The sequence below is a fragment of the Lipomyces doorenjongii genome, assembly GCF_038497915.1.
Source record: "Lipomyces doorenjongii strain NRRL Y-27504 unplaced genomic scaffold V1508scaffold_8, whole genome shotgun sequence".
NCBI classification, from domain to species: domain Eukaryota; kingdom Fungi; phylum Ascomycota; class Lipomycetes; order Lipomycetales; family Lipomycetaceae; genus Lipomyces; species Lipomyces doorenjongii.
This window is the reverse complement of record NW_027118075.1, coordinates 62,762-77,358: the sequence shown is the minus strand read 5'-3', so window position 1 is coordinate 77,358 and position 14,597 is coordinate 62,762. Positions and strand designations below refer to the sequence as shown.

At 47.8% G+C, this 14,597-nt stretch overlaps 4 protein-coding genes across 4 annotated transcripts; 3 read left to right on the top strand and 1 right to left on the bottom strand.

Annotated features, from left to right (window-relative positions):
• Positions 1 to 52: 52 nt before the first annotated feature.
• On the top strand, positions 53 to 2,102 carry V1508DRAFT_402603 (uncharacterized protein; the record flags this gene model as incomplete). The annotated part of the gene is made up of 4 exons (XM_066938496.1): positions 53 to 230; positions 310 to 1,142; positions 1,190 to 1,302; positions 1,352 to 2,102. The coding sequence occupies 4 exons, from the start codon at positions 53 to 55 to the stop codon at positions 2,100 to 2,102; spliced, it is 1,875 nt and encodes a 624-aa protein (XP_066797674.1).
• Positions 2,103 to 2,657: 555 nt separating this feature from the next.
• On the top strand, positions 2,658 to 5,640 carry V1508DRAFT_381892 (uncharacterized protein). The gene is made up of 2 exons (XM_066937712.1): positions 2,658 to 3,500; positions 3,555 to 5,640. The coding sequence occupies exons 1-2, from the start codon at positions 3,143 to 3,145 to the stop codon at positions 5,360 to 5,362; spliced, it is 2,166 nt and encodes a 721-aa protein (XP_066797673.1). The 5' UTR covers positions 2,658 to 3,142; the 3' UTR covers positions 5,363 to 5,640.
• A 399-nt stretch (positions 5,641 to 6,039) lies between these two features.
• On the bottom strand, positions 6,040 to 8,496 carry V1508DRAFT_411755 (uncharacterized protein). Its single transcript, XM_066939512.1, has 3 exons — positions 7,974 to 8,496; positions 6,422 to 7,917; positions 6,040 to 6,369 (listed from the first exon to the last, which is right to left on the bottom strand). The coding sequence occupies exons 1-3, from the start codon at positions 8,324 to 8,326 to the stop codon at positions 6,185 to 6,187; spliced, it is 2,034 nt and encodes a 677-aa protein (XP_066797672.1). The 5' UTR covers positions 8,327 to 8,496; the 3' UTR covers positions 6,040 to 6,184.
• A 964-nt stretch (positions 8,497 to 9,460) lies between these two features.
• V1508DRAFT_411751 (uncharacterized protein) lies at positions 9,461 to 14,024 on the top strand. Its single transcript, XM_066939511.1, has 4 exons — positions 9,461 to 10,430; positions 10,480 to 12,890; positions 12,944 to 13,217; positions 13,269 to 14,024. Exons 1-4 carry the CDS (start codon positions 9,611 to 9,613, stop codon positions 13,793 to 13,795), a joined length of 4,032 nt encoding a protein of 1,343 aa, XP_066797671.1. The 5' UTR covers positions 9,461 to 9,610; the 3' UTR covers positions 13,796 to 14,024.
• The last annotated feature ends 573 nt before the right edge of the window (positions 14,025 to 14,597 follow it).

The following is a 14,597-nucleotide window of genomic DNA, read 5'->3' as shown; positions in this document are numbered from 1 at the left end:
ACCACTCAGCTAGAGTAATCTATAGCAAAGCTAGGCTGATTTAAAAGCAGATATGCAGGCACCATTTTCGGTGCCAGCGTTGTATTCAGGAAAGAAAGGTACGATCAGAGTGTCATCGGGGCGAAACGTTGTCGAATGGAGTCCATCAGTTGCACCGACTGATAGCACTGGTGGCAACGGCGGTGGACCAGTGAATGGCACAGTTGTTATTAGACTTGATGATATAGCTGGTACGTGTACTTCTGCTTGATTTTATGTAGGAAACCTGGGACAGGTCACTGGGAACTCGGAAAATAATCAGTCCTACAGGTCTCCAAGCATCTCCGGCGACGCATGCGAAAGCTCGATTGCGGATAACAACTACTTCCCATACACAGTTTACATTTGAGGTACCAACGCGAGCGAACCTGGAGGCACTGAAAGCCGTCTTGGCATCTGCAAATGCAGCATCGTCTTCATCATCGGCCGCGCAGTCGCCGTCGGCTCCATTAACGCCCGCACCAACTACTCCCGGAGCTGCTTCCAAATCTGATCCGACCAGGAAACTAGCAATACCGACAAGAGGCTTGAGTGATGCAGATTTGCTTGCAGATAGGGCACTCCAGATTAGTTTCCTGAAATCGAATGGCGATCTTCAGCAGCAGTTCTTAGACGCGGTTGTGGGACAACAACTACCATCAGATGAGTTTTGGAGAACCCGGATTCCATTATTGCGAATGCATTCGTTGGTGCTCGCACAGCGCCGTGGGCCTTATAATGTTCTTGCCACGGTGAAGCCTGTGACTACAACGCAGTCGGAAGCTACCGGTGGAGGCGGTGGTACAGCGCAAGTCAAAGTTTCATTGTCCCCAGATAAAATTAGAGATATATTCCTACAATACCCGGTTGTTCGACGAGCATACGACGAGAACGTTCCTCCGTTAGCTGAGACAACGTTCTGGTCAAGGTTTTTCTTGTCCAAGTTATGTCGCAAGCTACGCGGCGAAAAAATCGGATTGAATGATGCACCCGATAACGTCTTGGACAAATATCTGGATCTTGATGAAGATGGAATGACGGCTGAGCAACGTGAACTGGAGAATGAAAATGCGAAGATTATGAGGTTTGTCGACGTCGAAGCAAATGAGATGGATGACAGTCAGGTGAGGATCATGCAATGGATTATTCTGCCCATGCTTACAACATGCAGAGGGCTGGAAATCGACCTGATATAACGATGAGGCAAACTACGCATAAGGATACACTCTCCATTATAAGAACCATTAACAAATTGAGTCAAAAGATAGTGGAAAGCGTAGAAGGGTACGCATGGTCTCTGTAACTATAACTCTATGAGCTAACAAGTGGGCAGAGAAGCACAACAGCCACTCGAAGAGCAAGAGCAGCTTAAACTACGGGAATTGGCGCTTGAAGATCTGGAGCCCGTAATGGAGGTTTCTCATGTTGAACTGCACTTACATCGGAGTACTGATTCCTTGTATTCGTCAACAGCTGGGAAGGATATTGACGCAGCAGCAACTGATGCCAGTGATTCAAGAGCATCTAAAGTGTTAGAGTCCATGATTGACTCTCTTTCAAGCTCGTCTGGATCAATTCATGAACTGCTGTCGTCTGCGGTTCCGTCTTCTTCAACAGTATCTCACGCACAGTCACAGGTGTTCAATCTTATTCATTCGCGAAGGCGTACTGAAGAGAATCGGCATAACGGTGACGATTCGGATACGCCAGCAAGTGATGCGGTGACGCTGCGAGATATGAAATTGTCCCATACTACTGCCATAGAATTCCTCCACCACTTCTGGTCAGCGCTCTTGTCAGGGGAGCCGTCACGCGCTGTTTCAGCTTTACCACTTCTTGTCACGTCTGTGGAGAAGAGCAAAACGCGATTGGAAGCCGTAGTTGATCGACATGTGAGCTCGAATGCATCTCAGGATCCGACTAAGATGGCGCAAGAGAAAAAGCGAGTGCAAGGATATGTTCAAATAACTCTTGATGCACTGCAATCTGCAGCGAAAACTTATCACGATCTGGTCAAGGAGCAGCACGCAGCATCGACTGCAGCTCAGAGTGAGAACACTACGCCTGCAGGAACACCACGTTAGTTGGTTTGTGTTGTGTTTTGTACATATATTACTAGAACTACTAGCTGGCGAGGATCCGGAAGCGGTGCAACTAGCAACTAGCAACTAGCAACAGCCCAACCTTCCACGGCAGGAAATAAAGTTCGATGGTATTACACTGCCCGAGAGAGACTGTCTGGACTTCATATGAATTGTTTTGCTGGAGCCTCGCATATTGCAAATGGGGAGAATTCGCCGTCAGACTAAGTGACAACATTCGGTAAGGTCGGGATGTAGACGCTGCTGCTTCCTTCGCTACAGCATAAATGATAACGGCAAACTATATCAGTTTCGACACATGCTGTATGGGAAGCAGATAGATCACACGGTGTGTGGATCGAAGACATCTGGATGAATCGTACTTCCTTGGTACAAATCGTCTGAAATGCGCCAATTCTGTTAATACCAAAACGCAGATACATATCTGCTGTAAGCGTATAGGCATATATTGACTTCAAACTGTAATTGTTACAGCATTTAGTGCACCACTTGTACCCGACACACAAATTTGCCTCCGTTAATTTTTTTCATTTGCTTTTCTGATCTTGTGTATGCCACAGTCCATTCGACCATCCGCCTTTACACTCTACCATTTCATTTCTCTAAAACCCTCAAAAAAATTTTAAAAGAAGAAAAATAGGTTCTTTTTTTATTGTTTCTCGTTACCAGCCGTCAGATTCTCATTGATTCGTTCGGCTATTTAATATTGTCGTGATATTTCAGGTTGGGAATTTGCAACGAATAGGAAAATTTTTTGCGTCAGCAAGAATTTAGGAATATAAGTTTGTCAGATCCATACTCTGATTGTGACTTGAACGTTTAGAGATTTATCATTTCATTGATATATCTTTATTCGCTTCGCTTCTTCAGATCGTACACGACTCTGCAGAAGGTACAGATTCCTTCAGATTCCTTGCGCGTACAGCTCGGAACAGTTTATTGCACTCATTCTGACTTGATTGCGCAGACTATTACATCTAATTCACCTTATTTCAATTAAATTCGACAACTTTGCAGTTATAATGTCTGACGTTACTGTTGCAGCTGCCACGGAGGACTTTAAGAATCTTGCCGTTGAGTCTCCAGCGGAATCTGCTACGGAGCAGACCACCGAGATTTCTGCGACTGAGGTTCCTGCTGCCAATGGATCCAACGAGGAGACTAAGACTGAGAATGAGGCTCCCTCGTCCACTCCGGCAGCTGGTCCTGCCCACTCTGCTTCTCTCTACGTCGGTGAGCTTGAGCCTACCGTCACTGAGGCTATGCTTTTTGAGCTCTTCAACCAAGTTGGGTCTGTTGCGTCTATCCGTGTCTGCAGAGATGCCGTCACCAGACGTTCGCTCGGATATGCATATGTTAATTTCCATAACGCTGCTGATGGTATGTTGCAATCTGACTTGTTTTTGATTTGTTTTGAAGCGCTAATATGAGTAGGTGAGCGAGCTTTGGAGGAATTGAACTACACTTCTATCAAGGGCCGTCCTTGCCGTATTATGTGGTCTCAGCGTGATCCGTCTCTCCGCAAGACTGGCGCCGGAAATGTGTTCATCAAGAACCTCGACACAGCCATCGACAACAAGGCTCTTCACGACACATTCGCTGCTTTCGGTAACATCTTGTCCTGCAAGGTTGCTGTTGATGAGTACGGCCAGTCTCGAGGCTACGGTTTCGTCCATTATGAGACCGCTGAGGCTGCTGACAATGCTATCAAGCACGTCAATGGTATGCTCCTTAACGACAAGAAAGTCTTCGTTGGCCACCACATTGCCAAGAAGGATCGTCAATCTAAGTTTGATGAGATGAAGGCAAACTTCACGAACGTTTATGTCAAGAACGTCGACGCTGAGGTTACTGATGAGCAGTTCAGGGCTTTGTTTGAGAAATACGGTCCTATCACTTCCGTGTCTTTGGCAAAGGATGATGAGGGCAAGTCTCGTGGTTTCGGCTTCGTCAACTTTGAGAACCACCAGGAGGCGTCTAAGGCTGTGGATGAACTCAACGAGTCTGAGTTGAACGGCAAGAAGCTGTATGTTGGTCGTGCACAGAAGAAGCACGAGCGTGAGGAGGAGCTGCGCAAGCAGTACGAAGCTGCTCGCATCGAGAAGATGTCCAAATACCAGGGCGTCAATTTGTACATTAAGAATTTGGACGATGACGTTGATGATGATAAGCTTCGTGAGGAGTTCTCCGAACACGGAACAATTACATCTGCTAAGATTATGCGTGATGAGAATGGAAAATCGAAGGGTTTCGGCTTCGTGTGCTTCTCTTCGCCAGACGAGGCCACGAAGGCCGTTACTGAAATGAACCAAAGAATGCTTAACGGGAAGCCTCTCTACGTAGCTTTGGCTCAGCGCAAGGATGTGCGCAAGTCTCAACTTGAGCAGCAGATCCAGGCGCGCAATCAGCTCCGCCTTCAGCAGCAGGCAGCTGCCGCTGGCATGCCTGGCCAGTACCTTCCTAACCCCATATTCTACGGACCCGCCGCTGGCCAGCAACCTGCAGGATTCATTCCTCCCGTCCCTGCCGGACGTGGTGTTCCATTCCCTGGTGCCAACCCGCAGATTCTTCTTCAGCAAGGTGGCATGCCACCTCGCCCCGGCCAGGGTGTTCCCCCGCAGCAGCAGTGGCAGCGAGGAGGTATCTCCGGCCCTAACGGTCAGCCAATCCCTATGTATGGCATTCCTCCCATTGCCTATAATGGATACATTCCCGGCCAGCCACCTGTTCCTATTCAAGGTCAGGTCCCACCTCAGCAGATGCCACAGCAAGGCGGTCCACAGCAGCAGGTCCCTCCCCAGCCATCGCAGGGTGGACGCGGCCCGCAGCGAGGCAACAATTACCCTCAGTTCCAGGGCCAGCAGGGACGTTCCAACGGACCCCGTGGAAGCAGACAACACCATCAGCCCACCCGCAGGGATGAGGAAGGTGCGGCGCCCACCGCAGCGCCTGCTGCTTCTACTCCGGCGGCTCCCGCTGCCGCTCCGACGGGATCTGAGATCACTGCTGCATCGCTTGCCTCTGCTGCACCTGAAATCCAGAAGCAGATTCTTGGCGAGGCACTCTACCCTAAGATCGAGGCTGAGCAGCCTCAACTGGCCGGTAAGATCACTGGCATGTTGCTTGAGATGGACAACGCCGAGTTGTTGAATTTGTTGGAGGATGACTCTGCATTGAAGGGCAAGATCCAGGAGGCCGTTGCTGTGTACGATGATTACTTGAAGAATAAGGAGTCCGAGTGAATGTGATGGAGGAATGATAACGGCATGACAGGAGATAACGGTTATGGGGCGTGGATTGAAAAGTTCGCTTTGTCTCTTGTTTGTTAGTGATGCTTGTATTTTTTAGCCTCTCGTTGTTTTGTATTTTTTGTGTTCATTTCGCTTTGTTTGCTTTTACTTGATATCGTAGTAGTGGAATACTTATATTGTCAAAAATCAGCGTGAACAGTGCGTCTCTTGCAGTTGCAGAAAACTTGTAGATTATTGCTGCAGCTTAACAGGGTTCGCTGAAGTGAGGCGGGAGCTACATCATGACGTTGATAGGATTGCTCTTTTCAGTGCGGCACTTTCATAAATCACGGCATCATACCATTTGCTGTCATGATAAATTGGAAGAGCGGCTGTTTGCGAAAATGATTTTTGGGTTTGGCGCATAGCTTGGTGCGGCGTATGTTGAAACTCTAAATATTTGGACCAACCCTGCGAAGAGTGAGGGCTTAATATGGACCTTGAGTCCGGTTCATGTCCAAGTCCATAAACTACCAAACTCATTGTTTTAAGCTTCTCTCTTTCGAAGATTTAGGTAAATAATTTTCTCGTGCAGTTTCCTCCGGTATATTTGGCGATTGCTCGACAACGTGAGCAACTCCGTCGTCATTCTACGCACAAGCTACCAAAAAGATGGGGACGGGCGGAGCTAGAAAAGTGTAGACGCATCATAGACGCATCTTGATAACCGACGTGCAATTAATATACTATGGGATAATATTACAAGCTACTCTACAAGTTGTATGTATTACAAGCTTATCATCAACTCTACTCTTGCGTTATGTAAATACTTAACTAAAGTCCGTCATATGGACAGTCCATACTAGCATGACCATCACGCTCACACAATGCGCACCATAATTTCTTGACTGGCTCTGTCTTCATTAGAGATGGTCGACTGCCAGAAATAGCACCTGGCGCGGATTTTGTGGTAATGGCACTTCCGTAGCCTCCAGCTTTGCAATCGATGATATCGTGTCCTGAATAGTTCAAGTCAGATTACACGAAGTAATCAAGAATCATTGTACATACCCTCTGTCTCACATATCTCACACCAAAGAGCACCACCAGCGTGTCTGTTCTCTGACTTGCCATATCCGCCATTTCCATTCAGAGAGATATTAGATGTAGGTTTTAATGGCGCCTTCGAGACTGCCGGCGCCTTTGGAAGTGCTGGAACGAGTATGTCTCGGGGGTGCTGCAACTGCTCTTGTAAGGTCTCATTCTGCGCCTTCTCGTTCCGCAGAGAATCCAGGGCGGCTGAGAGTTGCTCTCTAAGTTGCACCAACTCTTTCTCAAGTTCTTGTTCACGGAAGACTTTGCTTTCAATTAAAAGTTCCAACTGTGCGACTTCTTGGTCCAACTTTTCGTGTTCTTTTTTCTCGTTCATAAATTGTTCGCGAAGTTCATCGCCTCCGAACGACAAATTGGAAATCAAGCCAGTCCCTGTGGCTACAGAGCTTAACTGCTGTTTAAGCTTCTTGATTTCCTCCTCCTTTTCTTCAATGGTCATTCTAGCGACCTCGAGTTCCTCGCGTACCTCTTTTTCGATCATGCGGGCACCTTCCAAACTTGTTTCTAGTTCCAAGATCATGGTCTCCAAGGGCTGAATATCACCAACAACGCCATGCGCCGCTTGTATTTGACTCCTTAAGTCCTCCAGTTGCGCTTCATACACATGCATGCTGGCGAGATTGGCTTGCTCAAGTGTTTCCATTGTATCGCGAAACTCATTTCTCTTGCTATCGAGTTCAAGCTGCAGCGCCTCGAGTTTCGCATCTTTATCTTGCAATAATGTCCGTAAATCGAGCTCTCGCTGAGTAGGAGGCTGAATGCCCCCTTCGCCATCACTTATGGCATTCTTCGGCGTTTCCGAGAGCGCTTGGAATTCAGCTAGCGTGTTCTCCATGTCCAGTAAGATCGCGCTCTGTTTTGTAAACTCACCCTCCTTGGCTTCTAACTTTGCTGATGTCCGCTCTAATTCCAATCGTAGCGCTGCGATTTCTGCACTGAGGTTGTCATCGAGAGCGGACGGCTTACTGACGATGTCGGACTCAGTGTCATCGTCAGACGCACAGGCTGACGTGGCCAACAGACTTGAACGCGACAGACGAGATGCTGTACCACGTGCTGTTCCGATGGTGGATTTTCGCTTCGCAACGGTAGGGGTGGATGTTCGCGGAACGGTCGGCGTAGATATGGATTGTGAAGTTGATGGCGGTGAAAAGAAAAGAGATGGTCTGTTCATGTTTGTTCGCGAAGTGCGACCTGATGGAGCCATATTTGCTAGTGACGTACGACGGCCAGGGGTTTGAAATCCACCTGTTGAAGTTGCAGTTGCAGACTTCATTGGAGATTTCGCACTACGATCAGCCAAGCTAGATCCTCGTGAAGGTGCACGCGACGATAAGACTGAACTTGGTCGCGGGGTACCTGTTGGAGTCGTCGTATTCGGAGGGGTTACGCTTAGCTTTGCAAGCGGGACAAAGATGCCTGATGTTGGATGTGAGGGGTTGAAATACCGGACACTGAGATTTGTTGGCTCTGATCACGATAATATTAGAACAGGATGAATTTGACCTACCCATTAACTGTCCCATTGTTCTTCCCTTTATCTGCATCTGGCCCTAGAAGGTCAACACCTGCGAACTCGCCATTCTTTCCGGTCACTTGTCCGATGTACAGCACGACACCGCGTAAACCACCTGGGACGTAAACTAGATCGCCGACGCCAACCTCCGCAGGCTCGTCAACAAATCCGCGAGCTGATGGCGGTCTGGGAGACATCGTGCCAGCAGCGGATGGAGATCTGGAGTAGACAGAGGAGGATCTTGACATCCGTGACCGAGCTGGCGAGGGCGAGTGCGACTGGCTAGATGGAGGTTGCATCGATGTCCGTCGGGTAACGCGCGCAGCCGATGTCGGGGGGCGTTCCATGACAAAATACGACACTGTACTGTGGAATGCAAGCGTTCTTCAGCAGAGTTTTGCGCGACAACAACAATTACCGGCGTTTAAACTGGTGCTGACTCAATATCAGGGAAGGTTTAAGTCGGGGTCGTATATTAATGATATTGGTGATGTGTTTACCTACACTTCCAGACTTACCCGGACTTTTTGCTTCGGTTCCATGGCCAGGTCGATGACGGAAGCTTCCTATTCATAGTCAATACGATTCCATGCCCAAGTATCCCTACTGGTTTGTGCGTATACCTGCGTTTACTGACCACATTTGGTGATAGGCCGCGTATATAATATGCGATTGTGATGTACTGGCAATTTACGAGCGATATCCACAATAATACAATGTGCCCGCCATTACGCCAACCATCAATTGGAATCTCAACCTCGGCAGTATTTGGTGAACCTCAAGACGGTATTCAGACTACTTGCTGCAATAGACTCTTTTCTATGTGTTGCTCGCAAGATGAATTAATGGAGAGCTGCAAATGGTGAGCTTATGACGATAACTGCACAAGTTGCCGCGGGAGGAGTGTAATGTGACTGGAGGTCTTTTTGGTGCTCATATGTGGCCACTTTGTCTAAGGAATATCCTCGGCTCAGTCGAATTAGTCTTTGTTGTTCGCCACGTTATTGTCTTCTATCGACTGACACGCAATATTTCCATGCGATTCTTCTGATTCCCTGATAACTGAAGAACTGGCATCTTTGACTTCAGTCGTCTTTGACTTCAGTCAATGTGGCCAAGATTCTTGGGTCTGGGCAGCAGCTACTGCTTCTTGTTCTTGCATTGATGAAGTATATTATCTGTAGAGTATATTATTCGCTGTTATGGAGATCCGGATCTACTATAAATTTTGATTGTGTTTTATCGAATCGCTTTGCACGTCTAAGGTGCAACTACAACGTAGGCGTATGCAGTGTACACTGAATATATATCCATAAATCTTGTTAAAATATAATTGTCCGCGCAAGTCGTCGAAAACCATGGGAATACACTGTATTTGTAAGCTCAATATTTGGATATGGCTCTGATTCTTTGTGCTGCTCTCACAAATTAAATAAAAAATCGCGGATCTGGCTCGGAATCTCCTTTCCATTTCCACGACACCAACCCACCTACCTCTCCAGATATCCGCCACTTCCACGCCCACTGGCAGCTACAGTGGTGGACTCCGGCGAATATTCTACCCTATTTACGATCATTCTGCCGCAGTTCTGCAGACATAGCGAGAATTCGCGTCACAGAGTAGCACCACGATGTCGTCTTCGATGCCCGTCGGCGACGCTCCCGGCGTTGAGGTCGCTTCTCAGCAACGAGACACAATCTCCACTCCCTCGACAGTCTCCATGGACTCTGGAAGCGAATTAGTACCATCTAGACAATCTAGCTCAAGCGGTGGCTTGCGGAATGAGTCCGGCAGTGCGAAATCGACTATGGCCACTGTTGCTACTGATGGGCCGGATCCCAGCGACGGGTCGCCGTACGGGACGCGGTACCGTGGCCGTGCAGGACGTGTGAACTACAACGAGGATACGGAGGATGACGAAATCCCAGCTCATCCAGTTCATCGAGCAAGCGGCCAAGGATCGCGAGTGAAAGGCGCTGGTTCAAAGGAGTCTCGTACTGAAAAAGGGTCCAAGAAGCGGAAGTTGTCCAAGTCTTCACCTAGAACACCAGCAGTAACAAGCAAGACGCCACACATACTCCTACTGAAGTCTGAAAGTCACACTTCCCCGACAGTAAAGAAACGTTTACTTGGTAACGGAAACAGCGTGAACGGAACGGCTCCTAGAATGGGAAAGAATAAGGGGTCTCTTACACATCCGGGTTCTGGATCTTCAACTGCTACTACCACCAATGGAACAGGAGATAGAAGCAGGAGCGCTAGTAGTGCCAAGAGCAAAAGTTCGAGTCCTGCTCCTACGAAATCGTACACAAAATCGACCAAGTTTCCATTGCGGCGGTTGCCCTCTGCCAAGGTTGAGGTCTTCACCAACATGCTTGATTTCACTGACGCGCGAGTAACAAAGGATGGAGTACTTACTCTCAGTAATGGAAGTACATATGCGCCTAATGGTATCGTAATATTTTTTTATGATTGGGTTTTGTGCTAACCGAATATTAGATTGCATATATCTCGTCTCAGAACCGCCTAGCGAACCCTACTACATTGGCCGAATAATGGAATTCGTCGAACGCCCCGAATCGTCGCAAAAATCCGGCCCACTCACTGGCTCTTCCCATTCCCTACTCGATGTCTATCAGCTGCGGATTAACTGGTTCTATAGGCCGAAGGACATTCCCACGCGCTCCAATGACTCTCGCCTGCTTTTCGCGACCATGCATTCCGACATTTGTCCACTGCTCAGCATACGAGGAAAATGTGTCGTGATGCACCCTGCTCACATCAAAGATCTGGTCGAATATAGGAAAGTTCCTGATCATTTCTGGTTTGACAAATTATACGACCGGTACATCTGTCGATTCTACGAGATGATTCCAACTGAGAAAATTCTTAACGTTCCGGATGAATTTGGCAAGGTATTGCGTCAAAGAGTCAAATATGGAGTTATGGAAATTGGACGTGGAAAGGACCTCAGTAGCGCCGCAAGGAACTGTACACGATGTGGACAATGGTGTGCTCCAGACGAATCCGTCTGTTGTGCAGTTTGTGGTAATGACTACCATATGAGTTGTGTTCGACCGCCGCTGACAAAGAAACCTACTCGTGGATTTGCATGGGCTTGTGCAGTTTGCAGTCGCGATCAAGAACGCAAGATGGCTGAAAGCAAGGGCAAGCTTCTTCCGGGAACTGGCGACGAAGTTGACGACCTTCGCAATGGGCAGTCGCACGGCGAAAATGGGTCTAGCGACTCTTTGACAAATTCTCTGACAGTTATTGCTGGTGCAGATGACGATGATGAGTTCAAGCCGCATCCAGCAGCTGAGTTTAAAATTTCTGACAACAAGCTCACCAATGAGCAGAAGAAGGAATTGTCGTTATGGCCGTATCGATATCTCGGCATTCATTGCAAGCTGGAAGAAGTTCTCGACAATAACGATCGGATCTATCCGCACGCGGCGTCGCGGATCGGTAACAAGCATCAGGCTGTCGTTCCAGACTGGGGTGGAAGACCAGTCCAGTTTGTTGAACCTGATCTGACGAAGGTAAAAAAGAAAAAAACATACCGAGTATACAACAAGAAGAATGCCACTCCTGTTCCTACAGCCACTATGGAAGACACTCCACCTGCTTCTGACAGTACAACGCCGAATACGCCATATGGTCGGCCATTATCGCTCGCAGACGGTCCATGGGTACAGGAGAAGCCGATTGGCTACGTCGAACGCGGCGGAGACGACACTGCCACCTTACTGTGGAAAACTCCGGCAACCGTTCCAGAATCCAGAATAGACGAGTTTTTAGAACAAACTAAATCATATGCCGCAGCTATTGCTATGACCTCAGCATCTCCAAATTTTGTCGACAGTTCCATTGGGGCGCTAATGGCTTGTAACTTCGACTCAGAGAAAGCGCTTGAACTGGTTTCGAAATTTACGCGCAAAGGTCTTAGGGAGCCCACCTTGACGCCAGCTGAAGTGAAGCGATTTGAAGATGGTGTACGTAAATATGGCTCAGAACTTCATCCCGTATGCAGAGCGGTCGGTACTATCTCATCTGCAGACGTTGTGCGATTTTACTACCTTTGGAAGAAGACTCCGAACGGCCACGCAATATGGGATCACTTTGAGGGTAGAAGAGGAAAGAAAGATGTCTCTAAAACCAAAGGAGACGAATCAGCAGCAAAACCTATAGTGCCATCGACATCTCACTCGCAGCCACTTGTCGACCATGTCGCCGACTCGCAGGACGACTCGGCATACGACATGGAAAAATGCAGAGATCAGAAACAAGTGTTCAGTTGCAAGTTCTGCAAGACCACAAAATCACGTGCATGGCGCAGGGCCCCGGGATATCCTGTTGCCAAGACAAATCCGACTATAGCGCTATGTCTTCGATGTGCGGAATTGTGGCGTCGATATGCAGTGGTGTGGGAGGATCCTATTGAGGTACTCAAAAAGTCGACGCAGCGAGGCTCCGGTGGCCAGAAGCGAAAGGTCGAGGAGGAGCTCCTGAGAGAGCTGGAGGAAGGTAATAGATACGAATCAGACGAACCCTGTGGTCTAATAGATTTTGAATCCGAGCTTGAAGGTGACAGAAATGCCGATATGCTACATCAGCAGGAGAATAAGAAGACTACTATGAAACGATCCGCCGGGGCGACAGCTATTGCAAGTGGGAGTATGCCTACCTCTGGATCTAGCATGTCCAAGAAGAAAGGAACACTTACTCCAGACTGGACTGCCTTGTTGTCGGAATGTGGGGTATGCGGCAGTGCCCCACCTCGCGAGAAGCTGCTGCGATGCCACGGTTGCCACATGTGTGTTCATAGGTCCTGTTACGGCATTCGTGATGCGAAGAAGAAGTGGCTTTGTGAGCCTTGTCAGAATGACAGAAATCCTCGGGATTCAATGGTACGCCATTACGTGAAATAGTTTGTTATTGGTGTGTTACTAATGTCATGTAGACATACGAGTGTGCACTTTGTCCAGCGCAACTATGTGAAGATGTACCTCACGCCGAAAAGTCGCCGCGGGACCCCCTCAAGGTCACCTCTGGAAACAACTGGATGCACGTCCTGTGTGCTGTCTGGACACCAGAAATTAAGTTTACAGACTCCTACACAATGAACGCAGTTGAAGGCATAGGGTTGATTCCGAAGACCAGGTTTCTGGACGTTTGTGACATCTGTCATCTGCAGAAAGGGGCCTGTAGTTCATGTGCTGTTTGCCATGTTCCATGTAAGTCTTGTAAATATTTGCAGGCAACCGACTTGCTAATTAATTATCTAGTTCACATTGGTTGTGCGTTCAAAGCACGGTATAAATTCGGATTCGACGTTCAACCCGTAAAAAGTACACGACGGGATAGTGTCTCGATTGTTAAGCTTGGCTCGGAGACGGGAGCCGTGACACCCATGATATGGTGTCCCAAGCATGACTTGCGCAGATTAACTATTCACGAAATTACGGAGCCTGCACCGGCGAATGCTTTGACTGATCCGACAGGGATATCAGGTGAAGGACTGGAGAAGACTGCTTTGAATGTTTACACGCAGGCGTATAAGCAGGCAGATTTATCGCTGACCGGTACTGTACGTCGCGCGCAGCAGATTATTGCGGCATCTAAATTCGTGAATATGAACTTGGGTACACTGGTGGCCGGAAAAAAATGTGCGTCGAATCCTGAACCGAGGCGCATAATGGTAACGAAGGAGTCACGACGAACTAGTAGTGCGGAGACTATTTCTCAGCGATCGGACGAGACGGAAAGCATGCACACGGATACGGAATTACATGTAGAGTCTCGCCCGGCATAAATATCTATATGTGTTATTGAAGATTGAAAGAAGAATACAATAGTGTAGATTATGTATAATACAGTTTGTCATATTATTGTATTATTAGAAATTGATTCAGTAAGGCATTTGGACTTGGTCGGTGACTGGGAGCCTTATTTATTATGTCATGGTTATTGGGGTCTCAGCATTTTCATTTGTTAACCAAATAATGTGTGCCGTGTAAAGTTTATTATCATTTAATCAACGCCATTTGAAAATATAGTAGTCACCGCCCCGTGCGTCTCGAGGCAGACACAGAGCCTACCTTACTGCGGTCAGGACTTAAAATTAAGTGCGACGAGTTATCTTGCTGGAGCTTGGCGTTGAGGATTATGCTTAATACTATTAGGATGAAATTATGTCGCATTTGTAGGTAACGTGAAGCGAGAAGCTCAACCAAGCGAGCGGATCACCTCTTAACTTTTTTCACACGCCTTCTACGTCAATTTGTAACGTTAGTAACCATGGCCCAAACGATCAAAGTAAGGAAGGAAGAATTATCTTAGCAATTCAAGCCTACACTATAAAACAGGCAAAGTTTCAAATATTAGAAGCGCTTCTCGTTTCTACGATGTCCCCTACACTACGCTTCACTCCAATTTAAACGGACGCATATCACGACGCGATTCTATCATACTGGCGCGAAAAACTCACTCAAATAGAAGAGGAAGTGCTTTTAGAATGGATACTTATGATGGATAAGCGGGGACTCTCTCCTAGAGTTGAGGACATGCGATAAATGGACGATTTACTTCTTACGAAGCGTGCCGAATCAGCTCCA